At 44.8% G+C, this 24,093-nt stretch overlaps 1 protein-coding gene across 1 annotated transcript in view; it reads right to left on the reverse strand.

Annotated features, from left to right (window-relative positions):
- Positions 1 to 242: 242 nt before the first annotated feature.
- The window catches only part of LOC117357287 (probable deoxyuridine 5'-triphosphate nucleotidohydrolase), a 44,287-nt gene continuing 20,436 nt past the window's right edge, over positions 243 to 24,093 (reverse strand). The window contains exons 2-3 of the mRNA XM_033937656.1: positions 1,985 to 2,081; positions 243 to 666 (exon numbers count right to left, since the gene is read on the reverse strand). Of these exons, the coding sequence (XP_033793547.1) occupies positions 243 to 666; positions 1,985 to 2,081 (521 nt within the window). The remainder of the gene's footprint in view (positions 667 to 1,984; positions 2,082 to 24,093) is intronic.

Genomic DNA, 24,093 nt, shown 5'->3' on the forward strand with positions numbered 1-24,093 from the left:
TGGTTCAAAATTTCTTGCTTTTCCTTTCCACTAAGGGTTTCCTTATCTACTTTAAGGGTCTTTATTTCCTCCCTTAAACTTTCCAACTCTTTCCTCAAAACTGCTCCCTGCGCTACATAGGGTTGAACCCTGGAGCAAGGCCTAACAACTGGGGTCAATGTTTCTAGGATCTGCTCTTGATGATTCTCCTGTCTAGCCCTACCAGTTTGATGGGATACTGTAAATGACACTCCCTGTCTTTGCTAATTATTGGAATCTGGGGCATCAGAGGAGCCAAAACCTCTTACTCCCCTCCCTGTACCCAGGAGTTGTTCCCACTGTTCCAATTTTGCAGGCCAGATCCGCTCACACAGCATGTGAGCTACACAGTCTCCTGTCTGAATCTGATATGGCTCAGTCCCATTACTGGCTAAAAGAATCCCCACATTATCCCGGAAATCAGGGTCAATGACACTGGCTGCCACATCCACAGCCTTACTTGCTAGCCCTGACCAGGAGGCAATTCTTAAATATGATCCCGGCGGAGGGGAAACCTGTATGTCTCTGTACACTATAGCCCTTTCCCCAGCAGGAATCTTTTGTTCCCCAGCGGCATAAAGGTCATAACCCGCTGCTTGCCCATAGGCTTGAGTAGGTGCCTTGGCCTTATCTGACAAAGCTACCCACCTAATTGTGAGTTGCCACCCTCAGTATCTATTTCTAGCTCAGCAACCTCGCTCCTTCCCAGGGCCCCAGGGTTGACATTGACTCCTCCTGGACCATATGCCCAGTACTTGGCTGCTTTCAGTCTGCCCTTTCACCCCTTCCTTGTCCTGTACAAAAATATCTTGTGGTTTTCTCCCCTCGGGTTATTAACCAATCCTGTCCCAATATCAAGGGGTAGGGAAACTTTGGGGCTATTGCTATTTTTAATGTAGTCACCCCATTCTCAGCCCTCAGGTTAATCTGAGGGCAAGGGTACTTCCTAACCTCCCCATGCACACACCCAATCTCCACTTCATCCACCCCCCAATGCTCTACTTTTGTATTCCTTACTTGTTTCCACAAGCTGGAGTCCATGACACTCTGCTCTGTGCTCCTAACAGGTCAGATACCGCTCTATTGGCTACCCAGACTTTCTGAAGATATTTGCCCTTGGACTCTTTCCTCCTACCACATGTTATTATAAAGTTTCCTTTCCTTGTATTCCCTCTGACGATGTCCCTTCTTCCCACAACAAAAACATTGTATGGGTGCAGAGGTAGAGGGCTTTCTTGAGCTGGTAGTGTATGTTCTAAGTTCACTACTTGGGGTGGGGACAGTATCTCTAGGAGTGTAAGTCTGTGATCTACCTACAGGTTTTATAGGTTCAGGTAGCTCTCGAGCATCTAGATATGTCTCAGCTACTGTCAAACAGGTTCTGACAATTCTTCCTACGAATCCACCCTTTTAGCTTTTGGGGTAATGTTTCCAAAAACTGTTCTCGCACAGTCTCTGAAAATATAGCTCGGGGGTCAGTGAGAAATGGTTGCAACCACCTTTCAGCAAGTTTAGTGAGGCGCAGCATGAGAGCTTTGGGCCTTTCCTTACCCTGTAACTGGGTCCCTCAGAAAGCTTGCCTGTAACCAAAAAAATCCAAAATATGGGCCTTAATGGCATGGTAATTGTTTGCCTGATCAAGAGCAATGGTCTGAAATTCCGCCAATGACTCCCCAGCAAGGCAAAAGGCAGACAGCCCATTGTTCAGGTGGCCACCCAGCCGCTGTGGTGATCCTTTCAAAGGAATTAAGAAAATCGTCTAGGGCGTCCTCAGGTGTAATTTTACACAGATTTAACACATATAATAAGTTCTACCGTGGGTGCTGTAAGTGCCATGCCCAGTACTGATGCTGCAACAGGACCTTCAGTCCTCGATTGAAGTAATTGTGCCATAATCTGAGTCTGTGCCTCCATAGCTATAATGAACCCAATTTGAGTCTGCTGTGAGGTATCTTAGCTAGCCTACCACAGTCCTTGGCTAGTCTCTAGCATTTTCTTCAGCTCTTCATTTGGTGCTGATGATCCCCAGCTACGACTGCCAAAACCGATGGTTCCTTCTTGACCTGTAATAGAGATCATAAAAGAAACAAGATCCAAGTGTAGTATCTTTTTTCCCCAACTAAGGTAACCCTTTTACCACTCTCCCCATCCCCTGTTCCTAGTATGCTAGTATGCTGACCAGGACACTGGTTAGTCTTTGCAGCCTTGCTCTTTCAGGGTTAAACCGCCCTTCTTCTGGAACATCCTCATTCCTTCTTCTTGGTTCCTCGATCCTGCCAAGATTCGGATTCTCCTTGCTGGAAACTCCCTCCGGTTGAACCACTGTGGTGTCATCTGTGCTGGTCCACACTGGTCCTCCAGATGACTCTGGTGTTGTTGTGCATCCAGGAAAGCGATACTTGCAAAATCCAAGGTGATAATCCAAACAAAATCCCCAAAATTCAAAACCACAAAAAAAATGTTGTGCCACTGTCAATTATCTAGGCGGCCTGAAGGGGGCACCAGATCCCACTTCTGACACCACTTATGTTACAACCCGGGGTCTCTGATGAGTGCAGCAGACCACCTGGGTTGCAACAAAATACTGGCCCGGTGTGTCCCTTTTAGCTTGGGGTACCCTTCAGGCCTGGCAATGGCTATTTTGTGGTCAAACCCCAGTATTTTGGGTAAATATTTCCCTTTCCAGTAAAACAAGGAAACTTTCACCAAGGTTCAAGTTCTTAGAAATATTTATTATTCCTGGCAACTAGCCAGGCTTTGTGTTCAAAGCACCCTTTTTCACACAGAACAGTTCCACTCTTTCAAAAACAACAAAAGCAAAAAATATCAGCAGTAAACAAAAACACAGCTTTTCCTCCAGCAACTGGCCAATAGCCACCTCAGCTGTTGCAGTTAGGTAAACTTCCAACCATCTTAACTTCTTGGCCAACACTATGCCAGGTAAAGACACTGGATACAGAAAGGTATAGTGTAGCAATATTTTCAGACAGGTTCTTAAGGTAGCTAGTGGCAATGCTTAATTTTAGCAAGGTATTTTGCCCCTTTATACAGGCTGAGCAGGTTCTATGCCTTCAGGCAGCTTTTTGCCCAAAGAGTTCTTAAATAACTCTCTCTGGTTATAAGTGAAGCAAAAGGTACCAATATCAGCTTTTCCTCCTTTACAGTCCACAAACTAGGAGACATGAAAAAGATAGTTCTTAAACACAAGCTGTTCCAGCATTCAGAACGGCTTCCAGGCACAGCTGTTGCACTGCCCTGCTGCTAATTAGCTGCCTCCGTTCAAACGTAACTCAGTGCCAAAACCCCAGCCAACAAGCAAAACAAAAATGCCAAAAAAAAACAAACGTTTTCTTTGGTCTATTTTTGGAAAGAAGAAAAGCCCCCAGTAGCTCAGAAGTGTTATAGTTCATAAGCTCCTGCCAGCACAAGCCATTTTCTTCCAGTCAAAAATACTCAAAAACAAAACACAGTTCATGACAATGTCCTCCTCAGAGAGTTAATGGCACAGTTCAACACATTCACTTTTACAGCAGTTGCTTTCCCTCAGTTCCACACTAGGTTCTGGTTCATTCCCTGCTGCTTACAAATCCATAACTTCCATGTTATTCACCTGTTCTGAAAGGTCACTTTGGGCAGCCAAAAAACCTAGAGACTTGAAGAAAGCACAAATGGTTTATTAGCATACGTATGCGATTCCCGAGCTTCAAGCTGGCTTCAGAAGTGCCGAAACCAGGACGTTGCAGAGATATTTATACATTCTTCTGGCTATACAACTGAATTCTAGAAAAAACTTTTCACGTGTTACTTTTCTTAACAATCATTGGTCCTCAGCTCACACTAGCAGGTCACTTATCTAGGCCCTGCAGTCTTTCTGTTACATGTCGTTCATGCTGAGATAGCCATAAGAAGTTAGAATGTCCAAGCTAACACCCAAGGCAGGCAGGCTAGAACATGAGATAAGTTAGGTCTGCAGCTAAACATAATTCAGCATTTTATTAAAGAGAAAACTTAGTTCAACACTTAGGAAAACCAGTCCCAGACTCCTTCAGTTCCAGTCCTCTAGCCTCTCACAGTCTGGCTGGGAAAAATCTAATGTCCTCCTCTGCCTCTTTTCGTCTCCTGCTACTTCTGCTGTGCACCTCCCAGCTCCTCCTTCCTTGACTCCCTCACCAGCATCCCTTTAGAGAGCTCCAAAACCACGCCCCCCTCTGCCTGGCTAGGGGAAAAGGGATCAGTTCTCTAAAGGTCAAATTTCCCTGCTCCTTTCTTAAAGGAACAGCAAGAATTTCAGGTAAAAGTCTTCTGCCAGGATTTCAAGGTTCTATACAAGAGTACAAGCTTTCCTGCAAAATATTTCCTGCCTCATACTGGCTATTCCAGAAATAGTCATCGCCTGCCTGTTCCAGGGCACTGACCTGGTCATCTCTTCTGCGCTGGGGCTATCTAAAGTTTAAACTTTTCATAGGAACAAAACCCCTGGGCTTGTTACACTAGACATCTCCTCTTTTTAGAGGACATGTCTGGGCAATTGGATGGCTTTTCAAAACCTGGCATTTTGACCGGGTTTTGAAAAGCTTCCTCTTCAGATCGCGTAGGGAGGGGGCATCCGTGCATGCGCAGATGCCCTCCTGATCAACGAGAACAGGCTGAGGAGGCGGAGCTGGGGGTGAGGCCAGGGCATGGTGTGGGCATAGGTGAAACTGGGGTGGAACTGGGGGCTAGGTGGACCTGGGGTTGGACTATGGGTTCTGATTTTATGCAAGTAAAATATGGTAATCCTAATCATGGTCATTCCTAAAATGTATAGGCATTGTTATAGAATATGTATGCCCAATCTGTGTATAAGTTAGATCTGGTTTTCCTGGGCCTAAATGGGTGCCCTTAAAAACTGACATGCACTGATACTTAGTGTGATTCTATAAGGTGTGCTTACAGCTAGTACAGTCATCCAGATAACGGATAACTGGTTTTCTGGTTAATTGAGAGTGTGTTAGAAACCTTGTCTAACACACTTTCAATTCCCTCCTCCCTACCTCCTGCCACAAAGCACTCCTCCTTCAAGCGGCAGTCCTGAGCCACAAAGCCCTCCTCCTTCAAGCCCCAAAGTGGCAGAAGCAAGCAGCGGTCATGAGCTGCGAATCCCCTTGCTCCCTCCATCCTTCTCTCTCTTCCTTACCCGATGTTCAGCGGTCAACTTCAGAGGCAGCTTCAAAACAGGCTGCTCATGACTACACATGTCAGGGTCTTTGCTCTGATGTGTCAGAAGTGACTTGTCAGAGGAAAGGCCGTGCCGAGGCTGACCACAAACAGCCTATTTTGAGGCTGCCTCTTGCTGACCAGCTGCTCTTCGGGTAAGGAAGGAAGAGAAGGAAGGGAGTTTGCGGCTCTAGACCGCCACCTGCTTTTGCTACTTCAGGGCTTGAGGTAGGGAGGGAGGACAGCTGTGTGGCTCAGAACCACAGCTGCACTGGTGCTTTGGTGCAGGAGGGAGGGGGTTCATAGCTACTTCAGGGCATGGGAGCTTGAGGGAGGGATGGAGGATTTGCAGCTCAGGACACTGCCGCAGGTGCTTCGGTGGACTTTTTTTTCCCCACAAGCGATTTTTTTTGCTGGTTGTGTGAGAGACTTGGATAACTGAGACTCTACTGTAGCATTCTAGTCAGCACTGAATTTTTGGGTGCCATATATAGAATATAGCCCACACTGTGTACCTTGCATTTTGCAAAGTATGCATGCAAACTCTACTCATCTCTGCTTGAGGAATTCCTAGTTTATCCACATATTTTAGAAGCCCTATTAGTAATTTACATGTGTAAGTTGCTAGCCAGAGACAAGATTCTGTGCTGGGCTGAATTATTTCTAAGATAATAAATTACGCCCTTTTTTGTGAGGACTCCTTCAACTCCCATCTCTCTCCTATGAACCCTAACTATGCAATCACCGGCATTCATTATATCTCTCTGTGATTTGGTGGTATATCTAATAAAATTGAACATGAACAGACTGGATAAGTTGAAAGGCATATTGTAGCTTGGGAGGGCCGGCCAACCGCTTCCATTCTGCTGCTCTCGAAATTCCACTGAACACCTCTACAGTATCTCCTCCTTTTGCTTATCAAAGGGACGTTGTCTACTGCCCTAAAGTTACCCCAGGGCAGCTTTTGGGTTTTTACTGGCTATGCCTGTGTTCTCAGATGTTTACTTTGCAGAGCTTCAATGGCAGTTAGCTGCCTGCCACCATCTTGACTCCTCCCTTTGAGTTACTTGTAACAAATACTTTATGTATTTATTTATTTTATTATTAAAATACCCCAAGGGGATCCTAAGTGGTTTATATTGAATGGTGAACAGGTACTCTGTTTCCCTATCTGTCCCAGCAGGTTCACAATCTAACTAGGGTACTTGGGGCAATAGAGACCAGTGGCGTACCTAGGGGGGGGCGGGGGGGGGCGGGCCGCCCCGGGTACCAGCCCTAAGGGGGTGTTCCCGGCCTTGCCGTTCAGTCCCCCGCCACCCCCGAAGGACCGCTCGCCCCACTGACCTTCCTGCACCACCTGTGAAGCAGCCCGCAGCAGGATCGCGAAGTCAGCGTCAGCATCCCTGCGCTGCTTCCTGCGCCGCGATCCCGCCCCTCCTCTGACGTCAGAGGAGGGGCGGGACCGTGGCGCAGGAAGCAGCGCAGGGATCGCTGACGCTGACTTCGCGATCCTGCTGCGGCTGTTCATAGGTGGTGCGGGGAGGCCAGGGGGGCGAGCGGTCCTTCGGGGTGGGTCGGGGCATCAGGCCTTCAGGGTGGGGCGGGCGGGCAGGCAAGCAGGCTTCCAAGGGGGAGGGGGGTGACAGGCAGGCAGGCAGGCCTTCAAGGGGGGACAGGCCTTCGGGGGGGGGGGTGCAGACCTTCAAGGGGGGCAGGCAGGCCTTCAGGGGGGTGCAGGCCTTCGGGGGGGGTGTAGGCCTTCAAGGGGGGGAACAGGCCTTCAAGGGGGGAAAGGCAGGCAGGCCTTCAAGGGGGGGACAGGCCTACAAGGGGGGGGGACAGGCCTACAAGGGGGGGACAGGCCTACAAGGGGAGGGGGACAGGCCTTCAAGGGGGGGTGCAGGCCTTCAAGGGGGGGAGAAGCTACAAGGGGGTGGTACAAGCCTTCAAGTGGGGGACAGGCCTTCGGGGGCGGTGCAGACCTTCAAGGGAGTGCAGGCCTTCGAGGGGGGTGGTGCAGGCCTTCAAGGGGGTGCAGGCCTTCAAGGTGGGACAGGCAGACCTTTAAGGGGGGACAGGCCTTTGGGGGGGGGACCATGATTTAGAAGTACACGGAGGGAAGGGGGTGTTCAAAGAGACATGCATATGCCAAACTTTGGGGGGGGGAAGAAATAATGGGTCTGAAAATAGAGGAGAGGGAGAGAGATGATGGACCATGGGATTTAGGGAGGGAAGGAACAGAAAGGGAGAGAAATTGGACACAAGGGATGGTGTGGAGGAGGGATAGAGATACTGGATAGGAGGGTAATTAGGAAAAGAAAGGGAGAGATGGTGGACTCTGGGATGGTGGGGAAGGAGGGAGAGATGCCGGATGAAAGGGTATTTAAGAAAAGGTGGATCTGTGGAGGGAGATGAAAAAAAGGAAAGATACCAGACTTCCTGGGAAGGGAAGGGAAATGGAAAGGGAGGACAGAGTTGGCAGATGGATGGTTAGCATGCAGAAAGAAGGAGACCCTGGCAAGCAAGTTATCAGAAGAAAACCAGAGCCTTGGACCAACAAGATTTGAAATATAGCCAGACAACAAAAGGTAGAAAAATTAATTTTATTTTCTGTTTTGTGATTATAACATGTCAGATTTGAAATGTGTATCCTGCCAGAGCTGGTGTTGGACTGCAAACGTGAGCTAGGATTTAACAGAAAGAGGAAAAGTCCTTTTTGTTTCTTTATTTTATTTACACCACAGCGCCAGTGTGGTTAGGAGAAGCCAAAGGGGGTGAAAAAGCTATAAAACCCACCAGGAGTTTTGAAAAAAATCACCCAACTGGGCAGGAAAATCGAATTGAAAAACCAATTCAATAGGGCTGAATCGAATCAAAATTTTTTTTTCCTGTATCTGGCAGCATTAGTTTGCGCTACTGTCTTAGACTTTAGGACCTGGGATTGGGGAGAGATGGCATCCTCAGTACTTTATAATGCAAGTGAAACGAGGATTTGGTCAGACTTTTGAAGGGTCTGCAGAAAAATAATATTGTATAGGCCGGGGACATGAGACAGCAGGAAATGGGAACTTTTCTTCCTTCTATTTTTGTGAATGAAAAGGCTGAGGATGTCAGAGAGGTCAGTTAAAATATGTGCTTTATAAGAAAATATAATAATGTGTTTTATAAAGTTTATAGCATAGCTGGCCTACCCAGTGAGGTGTTCCTAGTGGTGATGGTGGCAGCGTGTCAATGTGTTGAGAGGAAGAGGTGGTCTGGGAAATTCTGCTGAGCAAACTCCGGGCCCATTTCCACCCCCCAGTTAGTCCACTCCACTCAACTGATTCACACACTGAGTGGGTCTTTGGATGTTGTTTTGTGATCTCTTCCAGTGGTTTATCTCCTTCTGGTCCAAGGAAGGAAACTTTGTTATCCTTAGCATTGACCTACAGAATATGTTTGTAACAGCGCTGCTTGTGTGGCATTAGGCTATGTAGTGATCGAAAGAAAAAAACAGACCTTTGCACATTTTTGCACTATATGGTGGGTGTATGAGAAGATTCACATTTCCTGCACAGCTAAGTCCATGTGAAGTTACCTTGTGCTGTATTTGACATCTAGCAAGGTCTTTGTTTGAAAGGAAAGATCTAAACTTAAAAATGAAGTGGCCAGAAGTTATGGTAAAAGCAGATAGTGTAGCTGGTTTTAAGAAAGATTTGGACAAATTCCTGGAGGAAAAGTCCATAATCTGTTATTAAGACATGGGGGAAGTGTCTGCTTGCCCTGGATCGGTAGCATGGAATGTTGCTACTCTTTGGGTTTTGACCAGGTATTAGTGTCCTGGATTGGCTACCATGAGAATGGGCTACTGGGCATGATGGACCATTGGTCTGACCCAGTTAGGCTATTCTTATGTTATGTTCTCATCTGTAGGGGCCTTTGTTTTCACTTCTTATTTTAATGTATTTTTTTTCTGGGAACTTATCAGTGTTTTTTATAATGGGAACAAAAATGGAAGAGAATTAATGTGTGTGGAATGGGGGGTAACTAATTTCTTCAGCTAAATAATTCAATCCACTTCAAACAGACATAGGAGAACTTGTGCACCATTCACACACCCTCCAACCAAAAACGTCAAAAGAAAAAAACTGTTCGACAACCTCCTAGCCATTCGAGCTGCAACACTCGACCCCCAACTCTACAACCAATTGATATCAACCACAGACTGCAAAACCTTCAAAAAGAAATAAAAACCCTTCTATTCAAAAAACACATAAAACCGAACTAACACAATCAGAACTGTCCCAAGCATCACCTGCAACTACTCCATATGTACTTCTAATGTCATGACAATTTAGACATAATTTATGTTATGTTATGTTTGGAATAATGGTTACATATATGAGGTTCAATAAAAGAAAATTTTCACTGCCTGTTTCTATTCTGACCATTTATTCCATTTCATGGTTATTGCAAAAAAAAAAAAAAAAAATTTTTTTTACATGGGGGGGGGGGGGGGTGTCAAAAAATGATGGGCCCCGGGTGCCACATACCCTAGGTACGCCACTGATAGAGACTTAAGGGACTTGACCAGAGTCACACGGAACAGCACTGGGATTTGTACCTGCAACCTAACCAAATCATCTACAAACCTTTCACTTTACAGAATTTGGCAAATTTTCAACGTAACCCAGGAAAATTAACCACTCAGGTTTACACTTGCCATTGGCAGACTCACAATTTTTCAGGATTAAAATATATCAATATCCTCAGATTTTCCAGAGTGCATTAATTTCAAACCCCTCAAAGCCTTGCCCTCAGGAACACCTCTTCCAACAGTGGAAAACATAATATGTATACGGGCTGTATGTATGTAAGTTTACTCTATATTGGGCAGTCAGTTTTGTACCAGGCCAAATCTGTAGGCAAATCACTGCTTCACCCTGTGAAAATCGCTTTTGAAATTAGTTCCCTTATGTACACATGTGCAAGAGAGTTAAAGAAATTGATTTTGCTGTTTCAGTAAAGATATTTTATTATAACTATATTTGAAACCTATTGCTGCAGAATACCAAAACAAATATTTTTCTTATGACTGAATTGTTGTTTTTTTCCCCTCTGTGGAAAACTGAGCAGTTAGTTCAATCTTAAAGAACCTAGAAAAAAATGTTATTGCTGGTTTTCTCCCTGACCTTTCTCTCATAGTCAGGGTTGATTCAGAACTACTGGTAGGTGTTACACTGACACCTATTGGTATATTGGGCATAATTCACCTTGCAAAGCAATGAAATATGCATCTGGTCACAGGCAATTGATTAGAGCTGAATCAGTAATTGATTGTATTGATGCACTTAGCCAGGTAAGCTGCCACCTTATATATCAACTTATCCACCGGCAGTTAGGTAATTATGTCAGTTTCAACATTCTTACGTCCACGTCTCCACTAGAAATTGCCTGCTGCTCTTGACTGGCATCCATGTCAGAGATAGCTGTGTGCTGCATAGGGAAATGACTGCAAAGCATGCTGGCATTTTGCTTGGATAAAAGGTCCTGTGTAAGTGCTGGTTAATATTATCAACCAGGATATTTGAATAAAAGACAAAAAGGGCCATGAAAGCTTGTCACCTGTAAATATTTGCCTCCTGAAGTAAAATAAAAGGAATGGCTGATTTTAAAATGCACGTAAAGCCTGGAGAGAAAATTGAAGGTGATCACCAAAAAAGGTTCATTACCAGAACTTGCCGTTGTTCATTGACATACGCTGTTAAAAGAAGGACTTACCATGCAAAAACAGGACACCATATGTGAAGGCAACACAGAAAATGGCAAATGTAGCATCAGTTCATGCACATAAAAGTGGGAAACACTTAAGAACAGCGTGAAAGAGACTGGCAGATATAGATATGGAGGTATAATAATATGGAGGTAATTTTCAAAATGTCCACAATGGGGCAATTCATAACAGAATGACTATGTGAAATGTCCAATTAGGCACTTAGGCCGCCTTAAAAGCAGCCATCAATCATGTGTCAATCATGTGACGGTGCCGTTTAAAGAATCACACCTCTGATGTGAATCATACCTCTTTTAGGTGCTTTATGGCACCTAACTCCACTTCCAGTGTTAGCTATGTCTACAGTGGCATTAAATTATAGCTGCCAAATTTCATACCATTCCTCAGGCTTTGCTAGGCCCTTCCTATGACTGTATGAAATTTTATGATAAATATATTAATTCTTATTGTTATTTAGATATATGCCCATCATACATCTTAAGATGTGCACCTTTATCATTTAAAATGATTCTTTTAGGTTGGCTAAATGAAATGCTACAGAAAGGTTCCGTTTAGAGAATGACACGGTGACGGTTTACCCGCGGCCACCGCATTTAAGCCGCGGGTCACCGCCGAAAACGGGGAAGAAAACTAGCAGTCGCTGCGGTGACGGGGACAAGGCCATTCACCGACCGCGGAAACGGTGAACAGGTTTGTCCCCGCGGGCCAATGTACCCCCTTCTAGGAACCGCTATTTACCGCCCGACGCCCGATTCACCCCCCCAGCAGGACCGCTCGCACCCCCACCCCGAACGACCGCTCGCACGCGCTCCCACCCGCACCCGCGATCGGAGCAAGAGGGAGCCCAAGCCCTCTTGCCCGGCCGACTCCCCGACGTCCGATACATCCCCCCCCCCCCGGCAGGACCACTCGCACCCCCACCCCGAAGGACCGCCGACTTCCCGACAATATCGGGCCAGAAGGGAGCCCAAACCCTCCTGGCCACGGCGACCCCCTAACCCCACCCCGCACTACATTACGGGCAGGAGGGATCCCAGGCCCTCCTGCCCTCGACGCAAACCCCCCTTCCCCCCCAACGACCGCCCCCCCCAAGAACCTCCGACCGCCCCCCCAGCCGACCCGCGACCCCCCTGGCGACCCCCACGACCCCCCCACCCCCCTTCCCCGTACCTTTGGTAGTTGGCCGGACAGACGGGAGCCAAACCCGCCTGTCCGGCAGGCAGCCAACGAAGGAATGAGGCCGGATTGGCCCATCCATCCTAAAGCTCCGCCTACTGGTGGGGCCTAAGGCGTGTGGGCCAATCAGAATAGGCCCTGGAGCCTTAGGTCCCACCTGGGGGCGCGGCCTGAGGCACATGGGCCCAACCCGACCATGTGCCTCAGGCCGCGCCCCCAGGTGGGACCTAAGGCTCCAGGGCCTATTCTGATTGGCCCACGCGCCTTAGGCCCCACCAGTAGGCGGAGCTTTAGGATGGATGGGCCAATCCGGCCTCATTCCTTCGTTGGCTGCCTGCCGGACAGGCGGTTTTGGCTCCCGTCTGTCCGGCCAACTACCAAAGGTACGGGGAAGGGGGGTGGGGGGGGTCGTGGGGGTCGCCAGGGGGGTCGCGGGTCGGCTGGGGGGGGCGGGCGTTGGGGGGAGGGGGGTTTGCGTCGAGGGCAGGAGGGCTGCAGTGCAAACATAAGCCTTTCATTAAGACAATCCTGGTTCGCTTTTCCAAGTTAAAACAATTAGAAAAATATTTCTGGAGTGCTGTAATAAATTAAAATTAATAGTGCTCAGAACCCCCAAGGTAACTTCAGGCATCATTTTGAAGCTGGGGGGGGCGGTCGTTGGGGGGAGGGGGGTTTGCGTCGAGGGCAGGAGGGCCTGGGATCCCTCCTGCCCGTAATGTAGTGCGGGGTGGGGTTAGGGGGTCGCCGTGGCCAGGAGGATTTGGGCTCCCTCCTGGCCCGATATTGTTGGGGAGTCGGCGGTCCTTCGGGGGGAGGGATGTATCGGACGTCGGGGGGGGGGCATCAGGCTTTCAGGATGGGGACAGACCTTCAAGGGGGGACAGTGCAGGGAAGTCAGGGAATTTATATTAATTAATTTTTTCTCTGCGTGTTTTGTTTTTGTATAGTTATTAACTAATATTTAACTAAGTTTTAAAGTTTTAAAGAATGTTTCCTTTATACGTAAATAAAGAAAAGTGAATGGGATTGCAGTGGCGGTGACGGGGCGGTGAATGGGGTGGCAGTGGCGGTGACGGGGCGGTGAAGAGGATGGTGAGACGGGGACGGGGCGGTGACGGGGATGGTGAGACGGGGACGGGGCGGTGACGGGGACGGGGCGGTGACGGGGACCAATTTTTTCACCGTGTCATTCTCTAGTTCCGTTCCCAATTATCTGAGACAAATTTTATTAACTCCATTATTAAAAGACACCAAGGTAACTATGTCAAACATCCAACTACAGACCAGTAGAATCAATTCTATTTTTGTAAAAATTATGGAAGGACTAGTAAATTCTCAATTAAATTCTTACATGCTCCATCATAATCAATCCAGATTCCGCAAGGGTCACAGTACGGAAACTATTCTGGGATCTCTAATGTATATTGTAAGAAATAACATTTCAAAGGGTTATAAAGTATTAATATTACAATCTGATCTTTCGAGTGCCTATGACCTAGTTGATCATGTCATATTATTAAGTATATTAGATGATCTTGACTTATCTGGAATTATTCTAAATTGGTTCAATAACTTTTTAAAAAGAACTTATAAAATAAAATTGTTCAAAATGATGTCCAAAGAATGGCCCTTTCCTTATGGTGTTCCCCAAGGTTCCCCATTTTGACCTACCCTGTTTAATATCGTCCTGCATTCTTTGGGGTTTTTTCCTGGAAAAAGCCAAATTCACGTCATTTATATATGCAGATATTACTGTTCTCATTCCTTTTTCCTGCTCGTTAGATCATATTAAATTAAAATTAAATTAAATTATTGCATAAAGTTGATAGCGAATTGGATGTTGACTCATCAACTTAAATTGAATAAGGATAAAACTAAATTATGTTTATTAAATCATCCTAATAGGAATTGTGAAACTAAAGTATTAATCATAAATAAGATGGATTATCCACGGGCTAAAGTAATCAGAATATTTTGAACACAACCTTTCACTATTTCCTCAGGTCAACTTGTTAATAAAAAAAATCTTTTGGTCTTTTCTGGAAACTTAGAAGGATTAGAAAGTACTTAGATAATTATCAATTTTGCCTATTAGTACAATCTTTAGTTTTGTCTCAACTGGAGTATTGCAATTTATTTATTATTTAAAAATTTATATACCACATAAAAACTGCGGTTTACAAAATTACATGCATACATATTAAAAACACTAAAACATGTTTCAACAGAACAAACACAATAAACATTAAGAGCTCCTTTTACGAAGGTACGCTAGCCGAAAAACTACCGTTTGCTCAAGAGGAGGCAGTAGCGGCTAGCGCACGTGGCATTTTAGCACGCGCTATTCTGCGCATTAAGGCTCTAACGCACCTTCGTAAAATGAGCCCTAACTAACAGTATCGTTATTAAGACCTTTTTTCAAATTCATCCAACAAGATGGAAAGACAAAATCCCATTAAAAAAAATTTACAGGATGGTAAAGCTTCAGCAGCAAATAGCATTAGCACATGAAGGTATTAACAAATAATCGTGTTTTCAACATTTTCTTAAAATTCAGTCTCCCATCACAAAATCACAGAATACCAGGCAGCGCATTCCAAAGCTTGGCACCTGCAACAGACAGCATTTTTGCCCCAATCTCAACATGAGAGCAGGGCTGTGGAGTCGGAGTCGAGGAGTCGGAGTCGGAGGAAATTTCGGGTACCTGGAGTCGGAGTTGGAGTCTGAAGTACAAAAAACTGAGGAGTCGGAGTTGGAGTCGGAGTCGGAGTTGGAGTCGGAGTCGGAACATTTATCTACCGACTCCATTTTTTAACTTGGCATACCAATCACGAGCGATTCTTTCAGCTATAGCACCCACTATATACACAGCACAAATGTTGCGAGCAGCTTCTGCGGCCTTAGAACCTTGATTAAAAGCAAAAAGAAGGTGGTGTCGAAAATGCTAATTTCTCTCAACTTGACATTCCATTTTAACGATCTGAAAATTAACCAGTGCTGTGGAATCGGAGTCAAGGAGTCAGAGTCGGAGGAAATTTTGGGTACCTGGAGTCGGAGTCGGAGTCTGAAGTACAAAAAACTGAGGAGTCGGAGTCGGAACATTTATCTACCGACTCCACAGCCCTGCATGAGAGACTAACATCCTTCCCTCCAAATTCAACTTCATACCATTTTCAGATCTCAAACATTTTCTGGGTTAATAGATTTCAAAAATCTCCTTTAGTGCCCTTGGGGAAATGTGATATAAGATTTGCTATATGATTGAGAGAATCTTAAATTGTACTCTCTGCTGCATAGGTAACCAGTGCACCTTTTTAGATTGCCCTAAATTTATAATTTTAAAAAACTTTAAACGCTACAGAATACAGCCATTAGATTAATCTTCAGATTGAAAAAAAAGTGATAAGATTACACCTTATTTATAGAAGGGAGAATACTTCATAAATTCCATTGTATCCTATTTAAAATACAGTTTGGAGAAACTCCTGATTATGTGCCCCATCTCGTTAAATTTTCTAATAATCCATCTTTGGAACCTAAGAAACAATGATACTTTTCGGTATCCAGTCATTAGTAATATTAGATACAATAGAACTTTTAACTCCACATGGGCATATCAAGCAGCAAAACTGTGGAAAGCATTGCCAACTAATATTAACCAGCAATCTAATTTAAATGCTTCAAAAAAGGCCTAACCACCTATCTATTTCATGGCACAGTGGTTAAAGCTACAGCTTCAGCACCCTGAGGTTGTGGGATCAAACCCACCCTGCTCCTTGTGAACCTGGGCAAGTCACTTAATCCTCCCATTGTCCCGGGTACATTCGATAGATTGTGAGCCCACCGGGACAGACAGGGAAATATGCTTGAGTACCTGAATAAATTCATGTAAACCGTTCTGAGCTCCCCTGGGAGAACGGTGTAGAAAATTGAATAAACTAGTTTTTAATTTATATTCCCATAATTACCTATATAAACTGCTGTGAACTTCATGGAGATATCGGTGGTATACAAATAAAAATTATATTGTATTCCTCATATTATTCACATCATCAGGATATCTACTCTATTGCAGAATGTGGCATCATTCGCAGAGGCAAATCTTACCAGACAGCCCTTCAACAATATCGCTTACAAAAATGTTAAATAGAAAGGCCCAAAAACTGAACCTTGACCACTACCCTCTGTTGCCTTCCACACAACCAGTTTCTCATCCAGTCTGTCCTTCGGGGGTCAGGGTTGGGGCAGGACAGAAAAGGGGTGTTTGGGGTAAAAGGAGGGGAAAGAGTGGTGATGGACAGAGTGAGGAAAGGTCAGGGTACAAGAAGGGAAGAGTAAAGGGATAAAAACAGAAGGCGAGGAAAAAAAGGTAGTGGGTGGGAGAAGAGAAAGGAGATACATATATGGACAACAGGATGGGGGCAGAGGAGTGTGGGTTAGGATAAGTGCAAGGGATGGGAAAGAAAGAAGTTTTGGTACATTTTATAGAGAGAAAAGGATTGGAAAGTGATATAGGTGTTGTGTTGTCAGGGTCACTGAGTCCCAGTATCTGCATTGGGGGTGGGAACTGTTATGTTGGGGGCCCTCAAACCTCTCTTCTTGTTTTTTGTTGGAGTGGGAGGTATTCAGTTGGCCCACCAAGCCCCTCTTTGTGTTCTTGCTGGAGAGGGAGGTATGGTGTTGGAGCTGCCAAGCCCCTCACATTTGTTATTGTGGAGAAAGGAGGTTCTATATTGGTGCCACTGAGCACCTCTCGTTGTTTGGCATATTTAGCAAATCCCCTGTTATAAATGCCACTACACATCATAGTCTTGGATGCCTTAGCAAGGTAAAGAGAAGACTTCCCCCATTTCATACCTGTAGTGTAATGTACACCTAAGCGCACAGTGTGTAATGTACACCTAAGCGCACTTGGCCATTTTTCAACTCATTGTTCACTTATATTTGCTGATTTTAAAAAAAAAGCAAAGAAAGCTACAGTATTTGCAAATCAAGCAAAATATCTCAAATAATGATCTGAAAGATTTCACTGTACCTACAAATCTATTTTTCTCTTATTTACATAAAGACAAAGGATTTGATTGACGTAACCTCAGAATGCATTCAAGGAAAGACACGGTTAATGTGAAAGTGATGCATTGAAGAGATGTGGGCTGAATACTTCAGTAAGTTCTACTTTCAGTATGCTGCTTTTCCCTTCTTTCAAAGTGATTAGATTTAAAAAGATATTGGAACAATGTTTGTCAGTCTCCTACATAATATTTTGTCGTAATCTGAAAACTCTCTATTCTGTAAAAGGCCTGGCTTTATCTTGAATTGTTGTCTTTGCTTTTTGTTTTCTTTTATTTGATTCTTTTTTTTTTTTTGTAAACCACTTTGGGCTCATTTTTTTGGGAAGAGGTGAAATGTAAGTGCAATAACTGACAGGCCCTCTTTTACTAAGCTGTGGTAGGGGTTTCTACCATGGCCCGGAGCGTTAAATGCTCCACTGCTGCTCTGCCACTGCTCCAATAGTGTTGGAGCAGTGTCAGATCATTTGGTACTCCAGGATGCGGTAGAAACCTCTACCGTGGCTTAATAAAAGGAGGGGAGAGGGGATTAAGTGAGTTAAATCAAATGCTAAGCTCTAAACCCTTCCCAGAAGAATATGCGGCGGTCAAGCTAATTTTGGGGTTGAAGAAGGTCGATCATGTAACACCTTCCTAACGTCTTCTGCATTGGCTGCCGATGGAGGCACGGGTGAAGTTTCAGTTCGGATGTTTTTGCTTTAAGGTACTATTCGGTTTAGACCCTAAGGGGCTCACAATCGAAAGAGAAAAATGGCCAAAACCGGCCTAAGTCGGCACTTGGATGAACATTTCTCAAAAACGTCCAAGTGCCGATAATAAAAACGGGTTTTGGACGTATTTCTAAACGACCTAGGCCTTCATAGTGCCATTGAACGACCAAAGCTAAATGGGGCGTTTCGGGAGGCGTGTCGAGGGCGGGAGTTGGGCCGGCTTAGACTTAGTCGTACAGCATGTATAACCGAAAGTTTTACAACAGAGCCTAGACGGAACTTGGCCATTGTGACTTAGACCATGTAAAACATGGTCTAGGTCACAAAAACCCACCTACAGTCACCAGATAAGCACTGCAAACACATAAAACAGACCCCCACACACTACCCCAGTGATCACCACCCCCCCCCCATCCCCATAAAAATTTTAATCATAACTTTAAAATTCCGCCTCCAGACCATCATCACCTGGCCGCCTGGCATAGGATAGCCTAGTCGTCCAGCCCAGACGCTGCTTAAGTCGTCTGGGGGTGGATTAGGGACCCATAGAAAGGAGGACCCATGCCCATAAGCCCCTGTAATCACTGCATTGATACTTAAACATGTGCACTCCCCTATACACCCCAAAACCCTTTTGTACTGGCATATAAGTGGCTCCTGCAGCCATAAGGGCGATTGGGGTGGTAGATGTGGATTCTGGAGGTGGTTTGGGGGGCTCACTGTAACCTATAAGGGAGCTGTAGGGAGGAGAAGCCATGGCACCCTTTTTGTGAAGTTCACAGCAGTGCCCTGTAAGGTACCCCACTGTTTAGGTGGCATGTCTGGGTGTGCAGTCCATCACTTTTCAGACCCCCTCCCACGTCCAACAGGGCTTGTTCTAGGCGTTTTGGACTTGGACGGAAAATTGGATGAAAATGTGCTATAAAGATGGACGATTTAGTGGCTTCGACGATCAGATTGGCAGGACGTATAATTAGACGATTTTCGAAATGAAAAAAAAGTTGGACATATCTTTCGAAAATGTGTCTTAAGCTCTTTTTAACTTTTGATGACCTTGCAAGATGGACGTCCCTTTCGATTATGCCCCTCCACATATATAATGGAACTTTTCTCTCTCTCAACCAATAGACATAAGGGAAGCTCACACTTGAATTTTGTTTCTCCACCGGTTAAAGGAAGTAAATTTAAGAAAGACATCATCAACATCTTTTCTCACATCAGGCAGCACTATGGGGTAAAGATCTGGAACAATTGCTTATGCTTGCTATTTATGGGGAATTTAGGAAGCACCTAAAGACATATCTGTTCCTGAAGTATTTAGGTAACTGACCTGGACAATCTTACTCCACAATAACTGATCTCTTGAGCTATTAATCACTAGTTTTTAACTTTGTTAATTCTACTCAATTTGTAGCATCTTTTAATCTTTGTAAACTGCATAGAATTTAACGGTCCTGCAGTATATAAACTGTTATTATTATTATTATTATTAATGTTTGTCAGGTTATTTTGTGCTTTATTTCATCAGTGGCTAATATCTTTGCATACATGATCCATCCTTTCTTTTGGAAGGAAACGCGTGAAGGGCAATTCTATAACTAGACACCAGAGTGAGGGGAAGATGTTAAGTGCCTCTGTGTGTCAAAAGGAAGCATGCACCCTAAATGCTATTCTATAAGGGAATGCATAAGAGCTATAGCATTCAAATTCAATACACACATGTGAGTGAATTATGGCGGGACATGCATCCAGTTTCATGCATGACCTTCAAGACTAAAATAACACACACCCCTGGGTTTATAGACAGATTACTCATCCCACACTGTTCATTAAAGAACACTCCGATTCATAACCAACATCTCCTTAATATCCCTTCTCTACGCCATCTCTTCTATGATACCACCAGAAAGAGGATCTTTTCAGTTACCGCCTCTACACACTGGAACTCTCTTCCTCCTCGGGAAGAGACACACATTGACAAATTCAAAGTAAATTTAAAAACCTTCCTATTTAAGGATGCTTATGCTAAGTAATCTTCAGACCACCCAAAAAAAGGAACAGCATACTCCCTACCTACTGTACTGACCTTTATTGTTCTTCTCTCCTATTGCAAATTGTATTTCTCCCCCTATCCCTCTTGTTTTCAATGCGTGGGAGGGGCCACCATTGTGATGGACTGGCCACCCAGACATGGCAACAGAGCTGTGAACTTCACAAAAAGGGGGGCCAGATAAACATCTCACCAGAACTCCCTTATAGGATATGGTCAGTCCCCCCAAAACACCCACAAAACCCACTATACCCACCTGTCTACAATCCCAGTCGCCCTTATGGCTGCAGGTGCCACCTATATGGCAGTACAGTAGGATTTATGGGGGTTTTTTTGGTGGGCTCACATTTTCCACTATGAATGTAGTGGTTAGAGTGGCTTATAGGCCTAGGTCCTCCTCTCTATGGATCACTAGCTCACCCCCAAGGCTACTTAAGCCACTTCTGTACAGTGCTACTAGGCTTTCCTATTCCAGGTGCTGATGTTCCAGAGGCAGGTATGTATGTTTTTATTCTGAACTTTGTGGGGGTGCAACAGGGTCAGTGAGCACGGTGGGGGGGGGGGGGTGAGTGTGTGTGGGTCTGGTCATTTTCAATACCTTTTGGGCACTTATCCCTTCCTTTACATTGTCTAACTCACAACGTATAAGTTTCGCCTAGGGAGTCTCGTCTAACATTCGATTATATTATTCCTGCAGGACAACTAAGCCTAGGTTGGCCCACATCCTGCCCCAACCACTCCTCCAAAAATGCCCCTTTCAGTTCTGGGCGCACAGCGGCATTCAGAGCCATAAAATGTCCCTGGATACATCCAAAAAGCTGTTTTGATTATCGGTACTTGGATGACCTGTCTTTTAGATCATCCAAGTGCCGACTTGGGTAGGTTTATAGACATATTTAAGTTTCAATTATGAGCCCCTTTGCCAATCTAAGCGCCTAATTTACCCCTCCTTTTATCTAGCTGCACTAGAGGTTTTTAGCACAGGCCGGCAATGTAAGTGCTTCGACACTCATAGGAATTCTATGAGGGTCAAAGCATTTAATGCTCCGGCCCATGCTAAAATCTTCTAGCACAGCTTGATAAGAGGGGCCCTTGATTATTTAATAAGCCTTAGTCGGTGCCATTAATTAAAAATTGCTTTTAAAATCAATGAAACTGAAAGAATTAAGTTGGGGGTAGAGTGTTACGATCTTCTCAATTCAGCTTGTTTGAGCTTCCTTCATTGCAGAATATCCACTTGATAACTACCAGGAAAAGGGCATTTTCATACACGGGCCCTTTCTTGTGGAATACCTTACCATCGGTAATTTCTGATCAATTAAGAAATCTTACTTTTCAAAAGATGCTGAAAACTTGGCTTTTTCTTTCAGCATTTAATATCAGTGTTGGTATTTAAAGCTCTCCAGGTTATGTTGCCAAAAGTCTTAGATTCTTTTATTAGATCATATATATCCCCCTCCCCCTCCCCCCCCTCTCCCGTTCTTTGCAATCCATGTCTCAGCATCTTTTGGAAGTTCTATCTTTACAGATTATTATAAAAGCTACAATTTTCTCCAGGGTATTTAGTATCATGGGCATACGACTGTGAAATGCGCTTCCAGATGTCAGATTAAGAAAGAGGAGAATTGTTGGGCATAGGGAGGGATAGAATTGTTGGACATGGTGTTGGGAGAGGAGTGAGGTTGAGAGAGAAATGTTGGATGTGGTGGAGAGGGAACAGTGGGGCATATGGAAAGGTTATGCAAGAGGGAGGAATGTTGGACATGGTGGTGGAGGGAATGGAGACAAAGATGTGTCATGGTGCCGGCGAGGGGTGATAGAAGGAGAAACGTTGGGCATGGGGCTGGTGGGCAGGGGCAAAATATGTTGTATACAGTTCGGGCGAAAAGAGAGGGAGAAATGTTGGATGTGGCAGAAAATGCACCCTGGATCCCTCTCTCCCTACTCCCTTTGTAGCAAGGGAGGGAATGAGAGAGAGATGGTGGACAGTGAAAGAGAGGGAGACTAGGCATATGGGTGTGGAGGAACAAGGAAGAAATGTGCAGGGGTGGGGAGGGGAAACTGAGTGTGCTTTGTGTAGTTTAATTTTGTGGTTACCATTATTGTTAATAAGATTCTATAGTGTGTACAGTATATGAAAAATGAATGGAAGAAATGGCATTTACAAGTACAGTAAAACCTTGGATTGCAAATAACTTGGTTTGCAAGTGTTTTGCAAGACAAGCAAAACATTTTATTAAATTTTAACTTGATATACAAGCAAGGTCATGCAATACAAGTACATACAGTATACACACATCATGCAATCACAACTGAGCCGATGGTTCTTCTCTCTCTGACACTGTGGGAGTGTAGTGGCGGTTCTAGATGAGCGAGGTCTTGCAATGCAAGTACGTATAGTATTTTGTATTACAGTTTTTGGGTTGTGGAACGAATCATCTGAGTTTCCATTATTTCTTATGGGGAAATTCACCTTGCTATACGAGTGCTTTGGATTACAAGCATGCCTCTGGAACAAATTATGCTCGCAAACCAAGGTTTGACTGTACTATTATTATGAGGGGGTGGAGTCTGAGGTGGAGCTTGGGCAGGTCTGGGGCGAAGCTTTAGGCCCTCCCAAACAAAAGAGTGTTCCGCTGCCTATGCTAGCACTGAATATCTGGGTTTTTGGCAGCTGCTGGAAGTTAACCAGTTACTGCTGATATTCTGTGTCGGCACCCGAAGAGCTACCCAGGCAAATTAAGACAGCTATTGCTCTGACCTAACTTGACCAGACAGTGAACGAGGTACTGACACTGGATATTGCTGCATCCCAAATAACATCTAGCTCAGGGATCTCAAAGTCCCTCCTTGAGGGCCGCAATCCAGTTGGGTTTTCAGGATTTCCTCAATGAATATGCATTGAAAGCACTGCATGCACATAGATCTCGACTGGATTGCGGCCCTCAAGGAGGGACTTTGAGACCCCTGATCTAGCTCTACTTTAGCTCTGCCCCCAGACTACCCCGGCACTAACTGGAGCAGTCAGACAAAATAATGAACAGCAGCATCCTGATAATGCCATTGAATCTCATTGCTTGGGCCTAGCGAGTGTTAGTTAGGGCTACCAGATGTCCGGATTTCCCCGGACGGCTTTTCAAAACCTGGCACTTTGTCCAGGTTTTGAAAAGCCTCATGAAATCAGGGAGGAAGTGCGTGCGTGATGTCTTCGCGTGGCATCCACGCTCTCACGAGCAGGCAGTGGGGTGGGGGTGGGGCTAGGACAGGACTTGGGCAGAATTAGGGCGTTACAGGGTGCGGATGGGCGGACCTGAGGGTGGTTCTAGGGGTCTGGATTTTCTGACTGGAAAATCTGGCAACCCTAGTGTTAGTTATCCAGATAGTAAGTGCTGCTACCCAGATAGCTAGCTTTAAATATTGACCCCCCCCCTAAGTATTCAGCTGAAAATTAACTTAAATTTTGGGTCATACATGTTGTGATCTTACTTTAGGCCTAGTTTTTTTGAACCTTATTTAGGTGCCTAGTGAAATTAGGAGCACAAATATAGGGCCTCAGGCCTAGTAAATAATCAAATAGATCAGTTTAGGATAACGTGACCATTTATTTTTTTCATCAAAACGGGACTTCTATTAATATTCAGTCCCATCCCCAATCCTGCCCTAGCCCCACCCCTAATTTCTTCCATTCATATTTCATGTACACACAATATCTTATTATTTCATAATGGTAACCATAAAATTTTAAAAAACACAAAGCACCCTATACGCAAAGAAAATGTTAATTATCATATATATTGGGGGGTGGTTTCAAAGATGTTACCTCAGTAACTATAGAAAAATAGACAAATATAGTGCAAAATATAGACAGCAGATATAAATTCTCAAAACTGACACATTTTGATCACTAAATTAAAAATAAAATCATTTTTCCTAATAATCAAATAGATCAGTTTAGAATAACGTGACCATTTATTTTTTTCATCAAAATGGGACATCTATTAATATTCAGTCCCGCCCCCAATCCCGCCCTAGCCCCATCCCCAGCGATTGGCTGGCCCGGAATGTCCTCCCCGACATCAGAATTGACGTTGGGAAGAAGGC

The sequence above is a fragment of the Geotrypetes seraphini genome, chromosome 3, assembly GCF_902459505.1.
Source record: "Geotrypetes seraphini chromosome 3, aGeoSer1.1, whole genome shotgun sequence".
Lineage (NCBI taxonomy): Eukaryota > Metazoa > Chordata > Amphibia > Gymnophiona > Dermophiidae > Geotrypetes > Geotrypetes seraphini.